At 42.7% G+C, this 17,844-nt stretch overlaps 1 protein-coding gene across 1 annotated transcript in view; it reads right to left on the bottom strand.

Moving 5' to 3' along the window:
- The window catches only part of NEMF (nuclear export mediator factor), a 59,427-nt gene that overhangs the window by 32,404 nt on the left and 9,179 nt on the right, over nucleotides 1-17,844 (bottom strand). Inside the window, exons 6-14 of the mRNA XM_089662504.1 lie at nucleotides 16,392-16,459; nucleotides 13,165-13,251; nucleotides 11,419-11,492; nucleotides 9,790-9,860; nucleotides 9,612-9,687; nucleotides 8,913-8,975; nucleotides 5,869-5,946; nucleotides 3,768-3,976; nucleotides 949-1,128 (exon numbers count right to left, since the gene is read on the bottom strand). Coding sequence (XP_089518630.1) covers nucleotides 949-1,128; nucleotides 3,768-3,976; nucleotides 5,869-5,946; nucleotides 8,913-8,975; nucleotides 9,612-9,687; nucleotides 9,790-9,860; nucleotides 11,419-11,492; nucleotides 13,165-13,251; nucleotides 16,392-16,459 — 906 coding nt within the window. The remainder of the gene's footprint in view (nucleotides 1-948; nucleotides 1,129-3,767; nucleotides 3,977-5,868; nucleotides 5,947-8,912; nucleotides 8,976-9,611; nucleotides 9,688-9,789; nucleotides 9,861-11,418; nucleotides 11,493-13,164; nucleotides 13,252-16,391; nucleotides 16,460-17,844) is intronic.

The following is a 17,844-nucleotide window of genomic DNA, read 5'->3' as shown; positions in this document are numbered from 1 at the left end:
GTTGCTAGTATTTTCAAAAGAAAAGATCAGCAGTGGCTGCATACATATTTAAGCAACAATATCTTTGAACGGACCAATAAAAGTAAGTCAAAGCGTGACTTTAGATCTACATGACTGCTTCTCAGCTATGTATATAAAGCACAATTCTACCGGGAATAATTAGGTATGTATGGAACATTGCAATGCAGTCTGTTTTTCAACTAGAGCAGCTTTAAGGCTAAAGTTGTCTGAGGAATGGTTATCATAAGTACCAATCTATAGGATTACTGGAGAAAAAGGAAAATATCACTCCAGCATTTCCAGCTAATAAACATTAAAGTGGTTGTAAAAGATATTTTTGTATTAAAATAACCACACATGTTATACCTTACCTGCTCTGTGCAGTTGTATTGCACAGAGTGACCCAAACCTCATCTTCCGGTGTCCCCCACCAGTGCTCTCGGTTCTTCCTTTTTGTCTGTGCACCACCATAGGGAGAAAATTCCTACAGGGGCACACTTGTGCGCTGTCTCCTGAGCCAGGCTGTGTGTGTCTATCTATAGACACACACAGTGTAGAAAGGCCCTACCCACCCCTCACAGGATTTAACTGGCATATGACAATGGCTTCTGCTGCCATCTCTGTGCCGGTAAGGACCAAGAGATTGGTCCAGTGCTGCTGCAGCTGGACACAGTGCTGAATCAATACAGGACTCAGGTAAGTATTTAGGAAGGTGAGGGGAAGATACATCTACTGGGACATTTTTTTTATTTACCTTAATGCAGGGAATGCATTAAGATAAAAAAATGTGTTGCCTTTAGAGCCACTTTATCAGAATATTATATTTTGGATTCTTATTTGAAGCTGAGCTCCAAGCTCCCCCCCACAAGAGTGCCAGGAGTTCAACCGTGTAATACCTCTTGTTGGCCTTGCGATTTATATGGAATGTAGAAAGACCATGCAACTCACTTTTTGGCATTGGCATATGCTGAGAGGCTGAGGTCCACATCCACAAGAACTGGTTTGTTTTTCTGTGTTTTCTTTGGCTGTTGCTTATTTTTACCCTTTTTCTTCTTTCCTTTTGGCTCTTCTGACTCTGGTTTTTCCTCTTCATCTTCACCTTCCTCGTCAGAAAGTATGTAGGGGTTTCTGGAAGGAGATTACAGTCAGTCAGATGGGCTGGGAAGAGTCTTGCTATATGTTCTTCGGAATCCAGTCTTCCTGTAGCTCCCTCTTCCAGGCTGACTGACATTCCACATAGGCTGCTATGGGTCAGACACTTTTCCCAGGTAAGGGGATCCGCAGACAGACGTGGAAAGAAGAGCAGCAGAATGTGTTAACAGAGGACTTTTCACCCACCCAACCTAGCACTGCAAAGTAATATCCCCAATAAGAAAAAAAAAAAAAAATCTCCAGGCACATGCTACATTTAACACCACCCTTTCATGTATGTATGAAAGGGTGCTCAAAGGACATGTAAAATTGTTTTGTACATGTCTTCTTACTTTATTATGATTAGAACAAAAATAATACGTATTTTATTAATTATTGCCAACAGGTTGAGTTCTAGGCTTCTTAACATATTAAGAGCCCTTTCACACTACAGCGCATAAAAACGCATAGCGGGGTTTTAATACATTGTGTTTTTAATGCACTTTTAAAGTGTTTTTGATGTGTTTTCTGGATTTATTACATTACTGACTCCCTGCATGCAATTGTTTATCCTGAATATGTCAGAAAAAAATGTAACAGTGCATCTTTGATGTGTTTTTAATGCATTACCATTAATTTCTATGAAAGGTGCATTTTTTGCGCACTTTTTACAGAGTGCACAAAAAATGCTGCATGCAGGACATTTTAAAACACAACACATACGCAGCGCACAGATGTGAACAGGTACCTAGGATTTCAAGGGGAATACTTTTTATGCATGGGATATTATGCTGGAAAGGTGCATTCTAGTGTGGCACAAATGTATAGGTGTGATAGGGCCCTAAAGCTCAATTAGCACTCACAGCTGAATCATTTAAAATAAATGCTTATAACTTTGAACACAAAAATAACACTGTATACTTGCTCATAGACGCAGACTGACTGACCTCATAAGTATACTTGCTCATAGACGCAGACTGACTGACCTCATAAGTATACTTGCTCATAGACGCAGACTGACTGACCTCATAAGTATACTTGCTCATAGAAGCAGACTGATTGACCTCATCAGTGTGGTCATGTGCCTTTGCTGCTCAATCAGCAAACTGGGAATGGGTTGGGGACTAAGCTGCACTGCTTAACTGCAGTGGAGAAATTTGGGGTCACTGACCCATGTATTCTGTATGGCAGGCCTTGAAATTTCCACTTGCCTGCTCGCCAATGGCGAGTGGAAATTATGGTGGGGAGAGTGTGTCCCCAAGGCCGTCTTGCTGAGCAGGCTCGGAACTCAGGGCCGGATCTGTCACTTACACTGGGAGCCGTCACACTGCTCAATAGCTTAGCGCAGTGAAAGCAAAGGAAGAAGTGTGTTGTGTGCGCTCTGCCTCCCCCTAGAGTGCAGTAACCGGCTCTGTGAGTGAACAACGAAGTACTGCAACTTTTTATAGGGCTATAAATAGTGTGTAAACTTTTATAGTGTGTATCTGTACATGTGTTTGTGTGTATGTATATGTGTGTGTGTACATGTGTGTGTGCTTGTATGTATGTACCTACATGTGTATGTATGTACATGTGTCTGTGCATGTGTATTTCTGTGTATGTACATGTTTCTGTGTGTATGTACAGGTATGCGTGTCTGTGTGTGTATACATGTGTCTCTGTGTGTGTGTACATGTTTCTGTGTGTGTGTGTATGAGCATACACGTCAGTGTGTGTGTACAGGTGTCTGTTTGTGTGTGTGTGTATGTACATGTGTCTGTATGTAAACCTACATGTATGGGTGGTTTGGTCAGTTTCAGGATTATGTGGTTATTATGGGTGGTAGAGTATGGGGCACTTGAGGTACTGCTGGGCTGGATAGTAGGTAAGATATGCTTGGTAGAGTTATGGTTTTGTGAGTGAAAGATTATGGGGGGTTATGGTTGTATGCGGTGCATGGTCTAAGTATGATGGAGTGTTTAGGGGGATATTGGAGGCCCTGATGTAATGTGGGGGGACTCTGGGGACCCTGATGTAATGTGGGTAACATTTAACAGTGTCATTTCATGAATTACGAGAGCATGTTTAGAGGGCATTAGGGGTGTAGCAGGGTAGGGGTTGGGTGGGGCAACTGGTGGCAAGTAACTCTTAAGGCCTGGCTAGTAGCTCAGGACTTGAAATTTTAAGCCCTGCTGTATGGCACACATGTGATTTACAAAATTGGCCAGGTCATTACTGAGTACCGATTACGGACTGCACTCTGGTGCCTACTGAACTGCAAAGCCATGTTCAGACATCCTGCACAACTGGTGTAACAGGAACAAAGAGATAAAACTATGGAAATGGGCATGGTTAGTATAATGTCCAGCCAATTGCTTGTCTGTTTCTGTGAAATTAATTGAGCTTTGGAACACTCGTTGTCAGGATATAGATCTGCTGCTCTTTTGGGGCATGTGCTGTTGGACTTTTGTTAGCTTGAAATGGGTTTTGCACTTCCATTCAAATATACTGTATGGAAATGCCAACCTGCATGATCATCTTAATAATCTTAGAAAAGTCTCAAACTGATGCTATCGACACAATCCCAAAACCCATCGACACTGGCTGTTAGTGTACCATTTTGGGATACAGATGTCATGTGTGCAGCTGACACTTACTTTAGCAGCATGGTAATATGATTAGTCTGCAGCTTCAGCTCTTTGATGGCAAGAGCAACAGGGTCTCCCTGTACTTGTGCCTCCTTCACGATCTGCCCAATCTCCGTCCAGTCTATTTGATTGGCCAGGGCACTGCGCACAACCTGCACCGCTCGATCAACAATGTCCAAGTTCATTTCAATCAGCTCTCCTTTGGACTTGTCAATTTCCTATTTGGAAGAGATATTAAATGGTTGGTAAAGGCCAATATATTTTATTACACTCTGTAATGTGCTTTTTACAATATAAAGTCTAATAACAAAAGGATAAACTGCTCATGGACAGACAGAGCTTTCATCAGTTTCAGTAACAGGTGATACATTTGTATCTGTGAAACAGCTAAATCCTTAATGCATGCAATTATTAGTTATAAAGGTTTCTCACCAGGATCATCATGAAAATCAGTGTTAATAGAACAGGTTTAAATGGAATATAAAAGTGTCACACTTCTTTCTATAGCTAGATTTTGCCTCTCATGGGACCTAAGCATTCCCAACCACTGGGGACCTTCCACAATGGCTCTAATTACACTGCCATCCCCACAACTTCTCACATTTTGAACTATATGGCCAAATATTTGTGGACATCTACCATCACAGCTACTGTATGACCACAGTATGTAGACATCCCTCCAAATAATTGAGTTCCATTGAAAGGTTCTATTAATACTACAGCATATATAGACATTTTAGACTATTGTGCCCTTCCAACCTTGTAAGAACAGGTTGGGGAAGGCTCTTGTCTCTTCTACTATGACTGTGCCCCTGTGCACAAAGCCAGCTCCATAAAGATGTGGTTTGACAAGTTTGATGTAAAGGAACTCTAGGGTCTTGCACACAGCCCTAACCTTAGCCCTTCTGAACGCTTTCGGGATGAATTGGAATACTGAGTGTCAGCCAGGTCTTCTAGTCCAACAATGGAATTCAGCCTCACAAATGCCCAAAGACACACTCCAAAATCCTATGGAAAGCCTTCCCAGAAGATAGCAGGCTGTTATCACAGTAAAGGGGGGGTTAATGTAATATTAATGCACATGATTTTGGAATGGGATGGCTAACACGCTAATATAGGTGTGATAGTCAGGTGTCCATAAACCTTTGGCCTGCTCTTTGTCCCTCTCTACATTTTAGTAGAGCTCAAAAGTTGGGTGACCCCACAGATAATCTATATAGGGCCACGAATGTCCCCATATCTGGATACAATGTTCACTTTGGGGGAAGCTGTATTTCACTCAGACACAGTGCTTCTCAAAACATGGAGGGACTTTATCTTTTGTGACAATGCTTGGAGAAAACTCTTTTCTGGCTATCCTAACACCAACCACCCTTTTTTATACAGGTTTGGATAGAACAGGGAAGAATTTACATTCCAGTAAGTTTTCTGAACCTACTGAAGTGATTTTCCCCCGATTCCTTTCTTTATAACGTGTGTAAAATAAAATGGGAGAGAGGCTGTCATCAGAATTGGGAGGATAGAAAGCAATAAAAATACATCCAGAGGTTCTAACTCTTCCCCACTCTACAAAAAATGTGTTTCATCATAGTTGAAGAGCATTTCCATTATTTTCTGTCCTGACAGGAAGTGGAAATCTTTATGACAGAGACACAGAAGGCAACAGATAACTTTACTGCGGCTGTTCCAGATCAGCTTTAAAAAGCGGTGGATATGCACAGAGGTATCCAAGATTAAGCCCCGCGGGCAGGGTGAAACGCATTGGGAGCGTGGCTTTGGATGAAGCTTGCTGAGGCTGCTTTCACCTGTTTACTAATGGCTTTTCTAGATGTGCAACGTTTGGGACCTTTCTCTATGCATATCCACAGTATGTGAGTTAGAAGGACTCCTGCACAACCAGCACCCATTGCAGGAATCACCGGATGGACTTACAGGAGCTTGAGTGGAGACCTTATGTTTTATGAGGTTACAGTTAAGAAAAAGGTGTTGCAGAATCAGATCAGCAATGATGACCTTCCCTAAATGAATTGCTGCTTTTCCTTCCATATGTGGAGCCATGTGCATTACTCTTCAGTGATGTACAAGAGCGCCAGTTAGTAACTACACTTACCTGAGTATGCTGCAGTGTCTCCAGGCGCTGCTCATGGTCTTTTCGGACATTTTCTAACTTTTTAAGAGCTTGTTTTTCCTGTAAGCATCAGATAAATCCTTGTGTCAGTATTTTCCAAAATGAGTATATAGTCATTAGATGAGAAAATATAAATATGAACATTATAGATGAACTCCAGGCAGATACAACAGGCACATAATAATGCACTTCTTTATTAATTAGTATACGGTTAAATTTTTTATGTAAGTACCTACTATTTAGTTGGCATTTACCTGTTACAACCCCCAGACAGCCAAGATCAGACTGAGAGAGGGAAAAGTCAGTCAGTTCATTGCAGATAGCATGCAGATAGAAAGAAAAAGCAGAGTGACAGAGATACGCTTATCAGTCTGCTGATTCTCCTTTCACTGCCTACTAACAGGCTGGGAGAAGGAGTGTTACTTAACTACAACTGAGACACAGGGCCGCTGTTAGATATCATGGGGTCCCGTACAGTCTAATGATAACACTGATATCAATAAATGATTATACTGGGGGTCACTAGTAATGTTGCAGTGACTGCTAATACTGAGGTTACTGCCTATCCTGGGGGCCCCTCAGATTCTGGGGTCACTAATAATACTGAGGTCACTGCCAATACTAGGGTAACAGATAACAGTGAGATCAATAAATGAGAATACTGGGGTCAAAGCTAACTCTGGAGTCAGCGATAATTTTGGTGTTACTAATAATAGGGTGACTAACCATAATGAAGTCACTACTAATGCTGGGGATCCCACACATTTTGGGGTCACTAAGATTAATGAGGTGACTGACAATACTGGGATCGATGAATTTTAACACTGGGCTCACTGCCAAATGTGAGGTCACCAACATAAGTGAGATATGAATGAATGCTACCACTGGGTTCATCAATCGCCCAATATCAGACCCATGTGTAGTAATCTATAGATTGGGATCAGGGTTGATCATACAATAAAAGCCAAATCATTCAGTGACCGATCTCTAGTCCAGGCCTCATGCCCCCCATCTCCCTCTGGCCATGTCCCTTGGGACCACCCCTCTGGTCAGTATCTTTGTGCTGGATGTTCCTCTTACAGTCCTAGGCTTAGGGTTTCGGCTGGTGTCCAGCTCTGACAGCTGCTGCGCTCCTTGTGCTGACAATGACAGTCCCAGCCTCACAAAGACATGACATGCCGGACATGGCTGAGCCACCGGAGACAACCTGCCACCACATAGAATGCTTACGGCATCTCAGCCAACTTTTGCAGGCACACTGTGTAGATCGCCAGCCCTCCCACCTGTTGGCCGGGCTCCCAACTGCTCTAATGAGCAGAACATCTCATTCCTAATGGAGCAGACCTGTCCTTCCTTCTCCCTGGGACCAGCTTTCCTCCTGCTCACTGTGCTGTTGGTCAGGTGTGCAGGAGTTTCCTCTACACAGGCAAAAGGTGCATTTTAGCACCCCCCCCCCCCCATCCCGGCACCCTAAGGCAGCTGCCTTATGCTGGCGTCAACCCTAGGTTTGGGTTAAGAAGCAAAGTTGTATAGACTAGAGGAAAAATAGGGGATCAGTCTGGGGGAGAAAAGGAGAAGCCCGGCTACATATAAATCATAAATTTGTGCTGAGAAAATAAAAGCTACAGGAATGGAAAAACAGCTGATTGGCTGTGACAGTGTCAGGGAGGCAGAGGACCGGGAGAGAACAGGGAAGATATATAGGCTGGGCAGACAGGAGACAGGATAGATGGGCCAGAAGGAGGGATACATTAGTGAAGGACTGCAGGGAGACATAGGGCACAATGAGAGATCAGAGAGAAACATCAGAGCGTGATTGCAGAGGTGGGGGATGGGGCAATAACAGATAGGCAGGTGAGAGTGAGTATGGCAAGCATCTGGAAGGAGGAAGGGGAGGGAAACAAAGTTAGAATCAGATGTAAACAGAAGGAAACATGAACGAGTCAAACTAGTGGAGCAGAGTAGGAGCACAGCTAACATTCAGAGCACTGAGCCACTCTGTGGTAGAATGACAGGAGGCTGTAAAATGGAATGTAGTTTAGAGGCTACAGATTGGCTTGTCAGTTGCCTGGGCCCCCCTCAGCCGGGCCCCATACAGGAGGGCTGGTAGTAGCCCCTTATCAGCGGCCCTGCTGAGAAATATCAAGTCACCTGCCCTGCCAAGTTGTGCTGTGCTGTGTGGCAGAGCAGTGTAAATCTAAGAACTGGTTAAGCAGAAATACAAATCCTTTGGCATGTAAAAGAGCTCTCCTATATGTATTTTTTTCTCTGTATTTAGCTGTTTGCCTGGGGTTCCACTTTAAAGTGCATGGTATTAGGGGCAAATCCTGACGTTCCACTATAAGGCTGCATGCACACTAGAAAAGCTAAAAACTGCTTTAGAAACAATGGACAAAAAAACACTAGTGTTTTAACTTTTTTTACTGGCATTGGAGCAGTATTTAGCCTATTGTGTAAGCTATGTTTAGTAGGTTCAGCGTTAAGGTGCGGGGCTGCCCCCTTCCTGTCCTGCCAGGCTGCATGCTCCAATAAGGGTCTGGTATGGATTGTGGGGGGGACCCCTTGCCATATTTTTATTTTTGGAATGGGATTCAACTGAAAATCCATACCAGACCCAAATGGCGTGGTATGGATTGGGGGGACCCCCCGCCATTTTTTTCACAATTCTTTATTGCCAGTAAAGTTTTTTTTTTTTTTTTTTTTTTAAATATAGCTGTCGGCGGGGAATCCCGCTGACAGCTGATGACTAATCTGTTGTTAAGGACACGGCAGCTGGCTTCCCACCACCAGTTAAAAAAAAAACTCAAGTTCCCATCGTTTTGCAGAGTTTAGGAGCAGTCATTGTTTTTTTTTTTTGCCACTAAAAAGCGGCTGTGACTTTTTAGCCCCTTTTAGCCAAAAATAGTATCCAGCACAGAGCAATGGACTACATAGCAATATGAAAAGAAAAGTCATATCTCCCACCATTTACTGGCTATTTAAAAAGAATATTATGCATCAATAAAATAAGTAGCACAGATACAAACCAGATGAAGAGCTTTGATATCAATTTTTTGACCTTCCATCTTGGAGTAAAATTCATCAACAGCCTTTAAGGGAAGAAGAGAAGTCAGATTAATGTTTTTCTACTTAAATCTGAACTTTAGGCAGCAAGATCTCTATATGCGAGCCTCTGACTCCACCTAGCAGCACTATCCTATTCTCCAAGCTAGATTAAACTGAACCATGTCCATCCAGAAAATTCAATATAATGCAGCCAAACTATTCCTTTTGAAAACATCCCCGTGTTAACTATTTACCTATTACTGGCTACACTTTCCATTAAAGCCTTGAACTGTCACTTTTAATAGTCCTAATGCATTGCCTTTGCATGAAAAAAAAAAAAATAAATGTGCAAAATATATATTTTTTTCTTTAAAAAGCTGCCACAATTCTGAGTAGAAAAGCCTGTGCCTTGCCAGGGGGCTGCAGAGAAGAGAAGAACCTTTGCTCTCTGTGTGGAAGCAGTGGTCTCTCTGCTGAGGTCTGACATGCTACCTACTGATATACTCTGCAATCAGTACAGTAAAGCTCATGCTCTTCAGTGATTGGGGAGCTCAAACTATGATCAAGCAGGAGACATGTCAGACCACTACTTCCACAACAGACAGCAATTGTACTCCTCTGCATGCTGGCAGGGAGCTTGTAACATATGTGGTTACAATCCCTTTTGTTTGCGAACATACCTTATCAAAAGAATCAAACTCCACGTGTGGACTGTTGATATGCTGGGCAAAAAGAAATGGATGGAATTCTTCATATCTATAGAACACAACAATTGAGGATAAATAAAATGATCAGGAGAATAAAGAACAAGTCGAGTATTAAAATGAAATTAACTGCAATCAAAAAATGTCTGCTCACGTTAGAATGTCTTCAGATGGCTTATCTGCCTCCAAGCTTGGCTTCTTCTCCCTCTTCTGGATTATGTAGCCCTGTGGGAGATGCAGAAATTTAATACTGACCAAACTCCACACATAAAATACTACTGAAATGTTACTATACAGCCTCAGCCGCTACCAGCTCCCCAAAAGGCAGTATCTTGGACAAACAACCCCATTTTCTTATAGTGGGCTCCCTTAATAAATCGGTGCACCTTGCTCTTCAGGTACAAAATCTAAAGATTACATTTGCCACTTCCCTCTTGTATAATGACTGGGAAAAAGCTTTAAAAATTACTGCAAGAGAAAAGAAGTTAGGTACACCTTTCCCTGACTTCTGCCTATGATGTCAAAACGATGGTGACAACCTCCTCCTTCTAGTGAAATTTGGGGGAATGTAGAGTACTCTAAATCTTGCAGAGAACATGCTCCCAGCATTGTGCTGCAGCATGGTCTGACAACATTTTTATTTATTTCAGGTACTTATATAGCACTGTCAATTTACACAGCGCTTTACATATATATTGTACATTCACATCAGTCCCTAACCCTCAAGAAGCTTACAATTTAAGGTGACTAATTCACATTCATACATACACATACTAGGCACAGGGAGAACATGCAAAATCCAGGCAGGTAGTGTTGTGTTCGGGAATCAAACAGACGGCCCTAGTGCTTTTGGGAGGCAATCACTTAGCCACTATGCTGCCCAACATTTGGAATATTCTGCACCACAGACGCCAGAGGAAAGGCGAGTATAATATCTTTTTCTTTTTTCCTTTATTTTAAGTGTTTCAACAAGGAGGTGGGGGCAAAAGTAAACAGAGGGATATCTGTGCAATGCTGGATTCCCTAGCATAGGTTAGCATCCAGTCGGATATACAGGCATGTAAAAAAGGCACTTTTCCTGTATACAGTAGCTTTGCTCTTGTAGAGACAAATCCAAAAGTATAAAAAAAAAAAAAACAAGGAGGTGAAAGACTAGTATTACAGTGCAAACAGTTTTTCCATAATAGTGTCTATTTTAAAGCCAAACCATTTCAGAATTCAGGGGGTCCCCTTCATTGGGGCATGTAAAATAATGTATTCTAGTAAATCTGAGCAACAAGGCTTGGAATTTCAGAAGAGGTTTGTTTAGGAAATTAGGAGATGTTATAGAGCCTAAACCAGTGGTTGCAGCAGGGATCTCACTATCCTAAACCATCCCATGCAGGAATTCTGATCTTTTTGTTTAGGTTTCCCAAGCCATGAAGAAGGTCCCTGTATCATCCAAAACACAGCAGTTAAACAAATGATATCAAAGAGTCTGAAATAAAAAAAACTTTGTCATCCCATGCACTAAATCTGCACTAGAAAAAAGTAGTACTGCTTGGACTTTGAAGAAGGGGACATACCCCGAAAGCTTGTCCTCAAAATTGTATGTTAGTGCAAATAAAAAAAGTATCACGGACAGTACTCAATTGTTTCTGCCACTAGAAAAAAGAAACTAGTATTACAAATCTGGTGGCTGTCACTACTTTTTTAGGATGCTTTAATAAATGCAATAATCTGGTGTCAATCCAAGCAAATCCAATCATAGGCAGTTACTAAAATTTATTTTGTATATTCTCACCTTTCCGTTATAATTCATCGTTTTATCCATATAATCCTCTGCCTTCTGTAATGCCAGATGAACTCTCTCAAAATCTACAAAGCAGAAATGAAACGTTAAAGCATCTACAGGCAATTGGACTCATTTATAAAAGCTAAACTCCAGAAAATCAGCTAAATGTCTATATGGACAAAGTATTTGTAAATATAATAGTTTTGTAAAGCAGAGAAGAAAGCTAGGTCTTACATGTGAACTGCCTTTAAAATATATCTAAAGGCAAAAGTTTTTCGTTTTGAATAGAGTGGAAAGGGATCAGAACACCTGTAAGATTTTGATTGGTGTCTGTGCTCCCGTTAAGGAGTTTCACCCCATAAGCACCAGTAGTAGCCACAATGCCAGACAACCGCAGTGGCTCAGATTGCCCCTTTGCCTCTGGCCTTTCAAGAGAGGATATTACAGCAGAATTACAGCAGGACCTGACGGCGGTGAATTACTGACCCTTCCTGCCGTGCCTCCCCAACTCTGCTTTCTGGAAGATATTACTTCGCTAAGCGCTCTTTACCCTGTGTACCAAGAAACAGTAACACAGGGACCAATAAAGCTATGCTTTTTTTTTTTTTATGTTGAACTGGATGGACTTTTGACTTTTTTCAGTAAGTAGTGTGGCAATTAAACACTTATTGCAACCGCTGCTCCCTGAGCCGCCCAAGGCAGCCTTCTGACTCGCTGGCCTACTGTCCCCACTTAATTGCCTGCTCTCTGTGCCAGCCACAGCATCCAGCAGAAACAGTAGCACAGCCACAAGTGTCCAGGATGCCGCATAAACAAACATGGCTGACTTATATTTCTGGCTTCTACTGCGTATGTGTGCGCACCGCGTGGCCAGTGGTCGGCCGCATTTCCAGGCACTCTGCTCTCTCTAGTGGACTCATAAAAAACAAAACAAACAAACACAGGCAGCCATAGTGGCATTGGTCCACAGAGAGCACTCTCCCTAGTGGTACAACAGCCCATTGCATCATTGCATCAGAATTACACCTCTCTGTTCCTGCAAAAATTTGTTTGATTTTAGGAAAATATAGAGGCGCTTACGAGTCCCGCCACAGGACCCTGACTTCCATCAGGTACCAACCTTCAATTACGGTAGGCATGGTCATATAGATCCTCAGGGACTCGGTCTCCATTAAATGGGGCCACTACCTCAGACCTGTACAGCACCCTTGATCAGTTTCCACTGCACAGGGTTCCCTTACGCACGGTCCAGCGCCGTAAGGCTGCATTACAGGCAAAAACCCAGAGGATTGTTCCCTTTATCCAGCGAGGCTCGGGTACCGTCCATTTTGGCTAAGCAGCTTTCCGAACGGATCTGATTAAAGTCCATAATTTTCCTAGGAAACCCATCCAGACCTTAGGTATGCTCCTTGGAGCACAAGCAATACTTTCAGTGACCATCCACCATACAGACACTGGCAAAAAAACTGAAGTACTTCCTGTGTAAGAGGGGTTATATAGGGGAGGACTTCCTCCCTGATTGGTCGGCCTGTGTCTATAGGTGACATATAACCCACATAATCATGACTACCCTGCTCTGTGATGTACGATAAAGAAATAGACATTATAGTTGTACCAGAACTTCAACTGTACTAAAAATATGCTATGCAAAAAGACAATGGTGTATGGCAAACATTGGGGGTGACAATCTCAAGGTGATCAAAGGTCTGAAGGCCTGAAATCTTATTTATATAGACCTTTAAATTACTCACTTACCTGTTTCCTCTCTTATCTGGTCAACCTTGACATTAGCAGACAATCCAGTTTCCAGAAGGCAATGTTCGATCAATGTCGCACCATAAGCTAAAACAAAACAAGGAACAAAGAATTTTCTCCACAGTTCAGCTTTACTGAAGTGACCCTATCAGGTTTAAAAAGAGATTGAGAATAAAGGACCCTGCAAAAGAAGAGCATGTATACTCGTCTCCTTGGCATCCCAGATCTCCTACCTTCTCTCATTTCGGGTGCTACCAACTCTGTAATACTCTTCACCCTTCAACTCTTTTGAGAGTGTCTATAACCTCTGACCTATACATCACTACAGGACTCAGCAGTTATGTACAGGCCAGAGCATGGGCCTAAGGCACGTGGTGGCACAGGCACGTGGTGGCACAGGCATCTAACATTCCCCAATATATTAAATGAAGAAGAGTCCTATGGAGGCTGCAGTGCTGAAACTAAAGTGAAGGTAAGAGACATAAGGGAAGATTTACTAAAGCAGGTGCAAACAGAACCTGGTGTAACCAATCAGCTTCTACGTTTAACTGTCAAAGCTTAAGTGAACAAGCTGAAGTTAGAAGCGGATTGGTCACCCACTTCAGCTCTGGAAGGTTTTATCTCCATTCAAGATCAAACTATTTTTTGCTATTCGGCACTTTAACTGGTAATTGTGCTGTCATGCAATGCTGTACCAAAATAAAATGTATATACATTTTTTTCACACAAATGGAGCTTTTTTTTGGTGGTATTTGATCACCGCTGGGTTTTTAATTTTTTTGCGATATAAATGAAAAAACACTGAACATTTTTGAAAAAAAATAAAATTGTTTTTTACATCCTGCTATAAAATATATACAATAAAAGAATAAAAATGACAAACTAAATTTCTTCATAAAATTTGCCTGAAATGTAGTCTACTACACACTTTTGGTAAAATGGAAAATCCCAACAAGTGTATATTGAATGGTTTGCATGAATGCACCGTCAAACTATAAGAGATTACACACACACACTTAGAAATTTATTTTTATACTACTAATGGCAGTAATCGTCGACTTATAAAATGGGATTGCGATAGTGCGTCGGGCAATCTGACACTAACTGATGCTGAGAGTGGATGGGGGGGGGGAGGGGGGACTGGCTAACTGCACACCCTATACCCAGAAATAGTCAGTAGTGTACAGTGCGTTGCTTTGCCTGCACAGGCCACCCATCCTTAGTACATAGCGGGCGAGCGGTCATTTAGTAAATCTCCCCCACAGACTGCCATAGAGATGAGTACACTACCTCTTCTGTTGCGGGGACTTATTATTTTAAACCTTACCAGTTTGCATTAAAAACAGCCCTCAAAAACACAGTTATAATGCTTATGATTAGAGCCACCACTGAATCCATTCTTTGCTGTCCTGCAGAGCTAAAGGCAATCTTGGAATCTTCAGCATCCGTCACTTCCGGATCATGTGTTTGTGTCTTCCCTGCTGCAACACCTCCCCCTGGCTGCATCTTTGAAGGAACACACTAGTGATGTAGTGGCTGGGGGAAGAGAGAGCCACAGAAGGGCAACAGTGCTTCCATCACATCCCAAAGTGCTAGATATTAAAAATTCAACACAACAATGACTGAAATCCACCGTGGCAATAATCCAGAGCATTATAAATGTATTTTGCGATGCTGCATTCTATTAAACTTTCCTGACAATGACACTTTTATTAAACTACTTGCCAACCGCAGACAGCCGACTGACGGCTACACTGCGGCCGGCCGGTTCTGGGAGGGCGTCATATGATGTCCTCCCAGAACGCGCTCTCCTGCGCGCCCCCGGGGGCACTCTCCTGGCGATCTCCGTGATCGATGTGTCCTACGGACACAGCTGATCACGTGATGTGGTAAAAGGCCAATCACAACGGCCTTTATCACGTGATCAGCCGTATCCAAGGACACTCTAATCACCGGTTCTCGGCTGCACTTTCCTCACGCTGTCAGAGAGCAAGAAAAGTACTGCCGAGAACCAGCAGTTGTCAGAGCAGGGATCGGCACCGATCATAATCAGGGCACTGATCATCAGTGCCCTGATAATTGATGCCCAGCAGTGCCACCCACCAGTTCCGCCCATTTGTGCCCAGCAGTTCCGCCCACTTGTGCCCAGCAGTTCCGCCCACCTGTGCCCATCAATGCAGTGCTGCCAGTCAGTGCCACCAGTCAGTGCCCAGCAGTTGCGCCAGTCAGTGCCCAGCAGTTGCGCCAGTCAGTGCCCAGCAGTGCCGCCAGTCAGTGCCCAGCAGTTCCGCCCACTTGTGCCCAGCAGTTCCGCCCACCTGTGCCCATCAATGCAGTGCTGCCAGTCAGTGCCACCAGTCAGTGCCCAGCAGTTGCGCCAGTCAGTGCCCAGCAGTGCCGCCAGTCAGTGCCCAGCAGTGCCGCCAGTCAGTGCCCAGCAGTGCCGCCAGTCAATGCCACCTATTTGTGCCGCCTATCAGTGCCCTTCAGTGCTGCCTATCAGTGCTGCCTTTAACATCAGTGAAGAAGAAAAATTACCTGTTTGAAAAATTTTATAAAAGAAACAAAGAAAAATTTTTTTTTTCAAATTTTTTGCAATTTTTTTTTTTTATAGCACAAAAAGTAAAAGCACCCAGCGGCGATTAAATACCAACAAAGGAAAGCTCTATTTGTGAGAAAAAAAAATGATAAAAATTTCATATGGGTACAATCTTGCCTGACCGCGCAATTGTCAAAGTGCGACAGCGCTGAAAGCTGAAAATTGGCCTGGTATAGAAGGGGGTATAAGTGCCCGGTAGGCAAGTGGTTAATTGGGTTTGAGTTCTTTCAATCATGAAGGTTCAGCATCATATGTGAGCGTTGCCACAGCTTTCAGGAAGCTATATAGAAAACCCTGCCAGTCCAGTCCCTCCACCAGCCACAATCTGCCTGCATTGCATAGCGTATCACAGAGAGGTCACTGGTTCTAAAACAAGTTATGTACAAAAAATTGAAAGGTGTCTCAATTATAAATCTTTTTATTAACATGTTGATGAGGGGGAGAGTGAGGAACCAGGGAAGTCAAAATATATGCCTATTAAATTGCAGCTCTAACACCGAGGGGCTTCCTTTCATTATACCTTACAACACAGGAAAAGAAAATGGATAACTAGATAGGTTGTTACAGGCAGTGGAAACATTTTACAGTTCTCATGCTTTGAGACGCAAGGCTTACTGTGGCTACTTACGAAGATGTGGGTTGAGGGCCCTCTTCAGATGATCTCCTTTTTGAGCGTTTGCTACAATTTCTTTTAGCCTTTAAAAAAAAATATTAGTATAATTAATAACAAACAGTCTGTTGACATGCCATTATATAGCAACTATCGGATCTTACTTTTTACCCTTTCGCTGTCAGTGCTGCTTTTGTATATTTGCACACATTTAAAAAATCATTGTAGGCCTGAAGATTGAAAACCCCCCAAAACATTATATATTTTGTGAAAGCTCCAGTTACCAGCGGGGTTTGGAAGCAGTCTGGTGGTTATAGAGGCAACGGATTGCTTCCATCTGGAAACCTGAAGTTGTCTTGTCAGTTATACACACATCAAGAGTGTGTGGAGCCCCCCCCCCCCCCCCACCACAGTCAGGTCTGTATGATGTACGGACCTGGCAGTGAAAGGGTTAAGCTGCTACTAAACCTGTGTTTCCGTTCATCCGGATGCCAATATTAGGATGGAAAACAGAGTTACTTGGTAACTCAACTTCCAGGAATCCTCCAGGACAGCACTTGGAAGAGAGGCAGGCTCGCCTGCCTAAAACAGGAAACACAAAATCCACAACCAATAAACAGAGCACAGTCACCTATCCTCCTCAATATTCAACAAGAACCGAAGGCAACTAATGGAATAACTTGATAACACAGAATTTTGGGCGGGAATTGCTGCTGTCCTGGAGATTGAGTTATCAGGTAACAAACACAGTTTTACCAATCATCTTCCAGGACAGCACATGAGAGGACAAGCAAGAAATAACTTATTAGGGAGGGGGCTACAGCTTGCAGGATGTATTCCAAAGGCTTAGTCCTGACAGGAGAGTGAGGCATTCCAGATGTTTCCAACCACTGTATGAAAATTGGATCAGGTGACAGCTCTGTAGAGCCGTTGAGGTGAACCAGTAATTCTCTGCGGAGGCCAAATACCTGTGAAATAAACTCTAAATCCACTAAGAGGCTCTACTATTAAAACTATGAAGAATATACACTGCAAAGGAGAATCTGATCCACCTGTCAATGGTGTTTGTAGACCCCCTAGCAACTGACTTGGGTACTGCGAATTGAACCAAAAGTCCACTTTATTTTTTCCATTGTTTCATTGTAGATTTCTTAAGGAAACAAAAAAGTATGGCTCTGTAAATGTAAGCCATGGGAAATTGCCTTTTGACCTTTCTGATTTTTTTTACCTTTTTGTTTTCAAATCCATCCAATTCTTAAAGTTGTATTAAACCCAAAAGCAAACATTTATTACATTGCAGCTTACCAATTCATAAATGTGATGGCTGCATAAGTTCTTTTTTACCTTAATTTTTACCTGCTGTCCTGCAGATTGGGCACTTACAGGGTTGATACATACAGTTGACTACTGGCAGGAGTGCTTACAATGATCAGAATATATGTAAAACCCAAAAGGAAAAAAACATGTTTGC

The sequence above is a fragment of the Staurois parvus genome, unplaced genomic scaffold (assembly GCF_062004578.1).
Source record: "Staurois parvus isolate SC_StPar_1 unplaced genomic scaffold, SC_StPar_1.0 ptg001483l, whole genome shotgun sequence".
Lineage (NCBI taxonomy): Eukaryota > Metazoa > Chordata > Amphibia > Anura > Ranidae > Staurois > Staurois parvus.
Note: the sequence above shows the minus strand (reverse complement) of the source record. Positions and strands in the feature narration are given on the sequence as shown.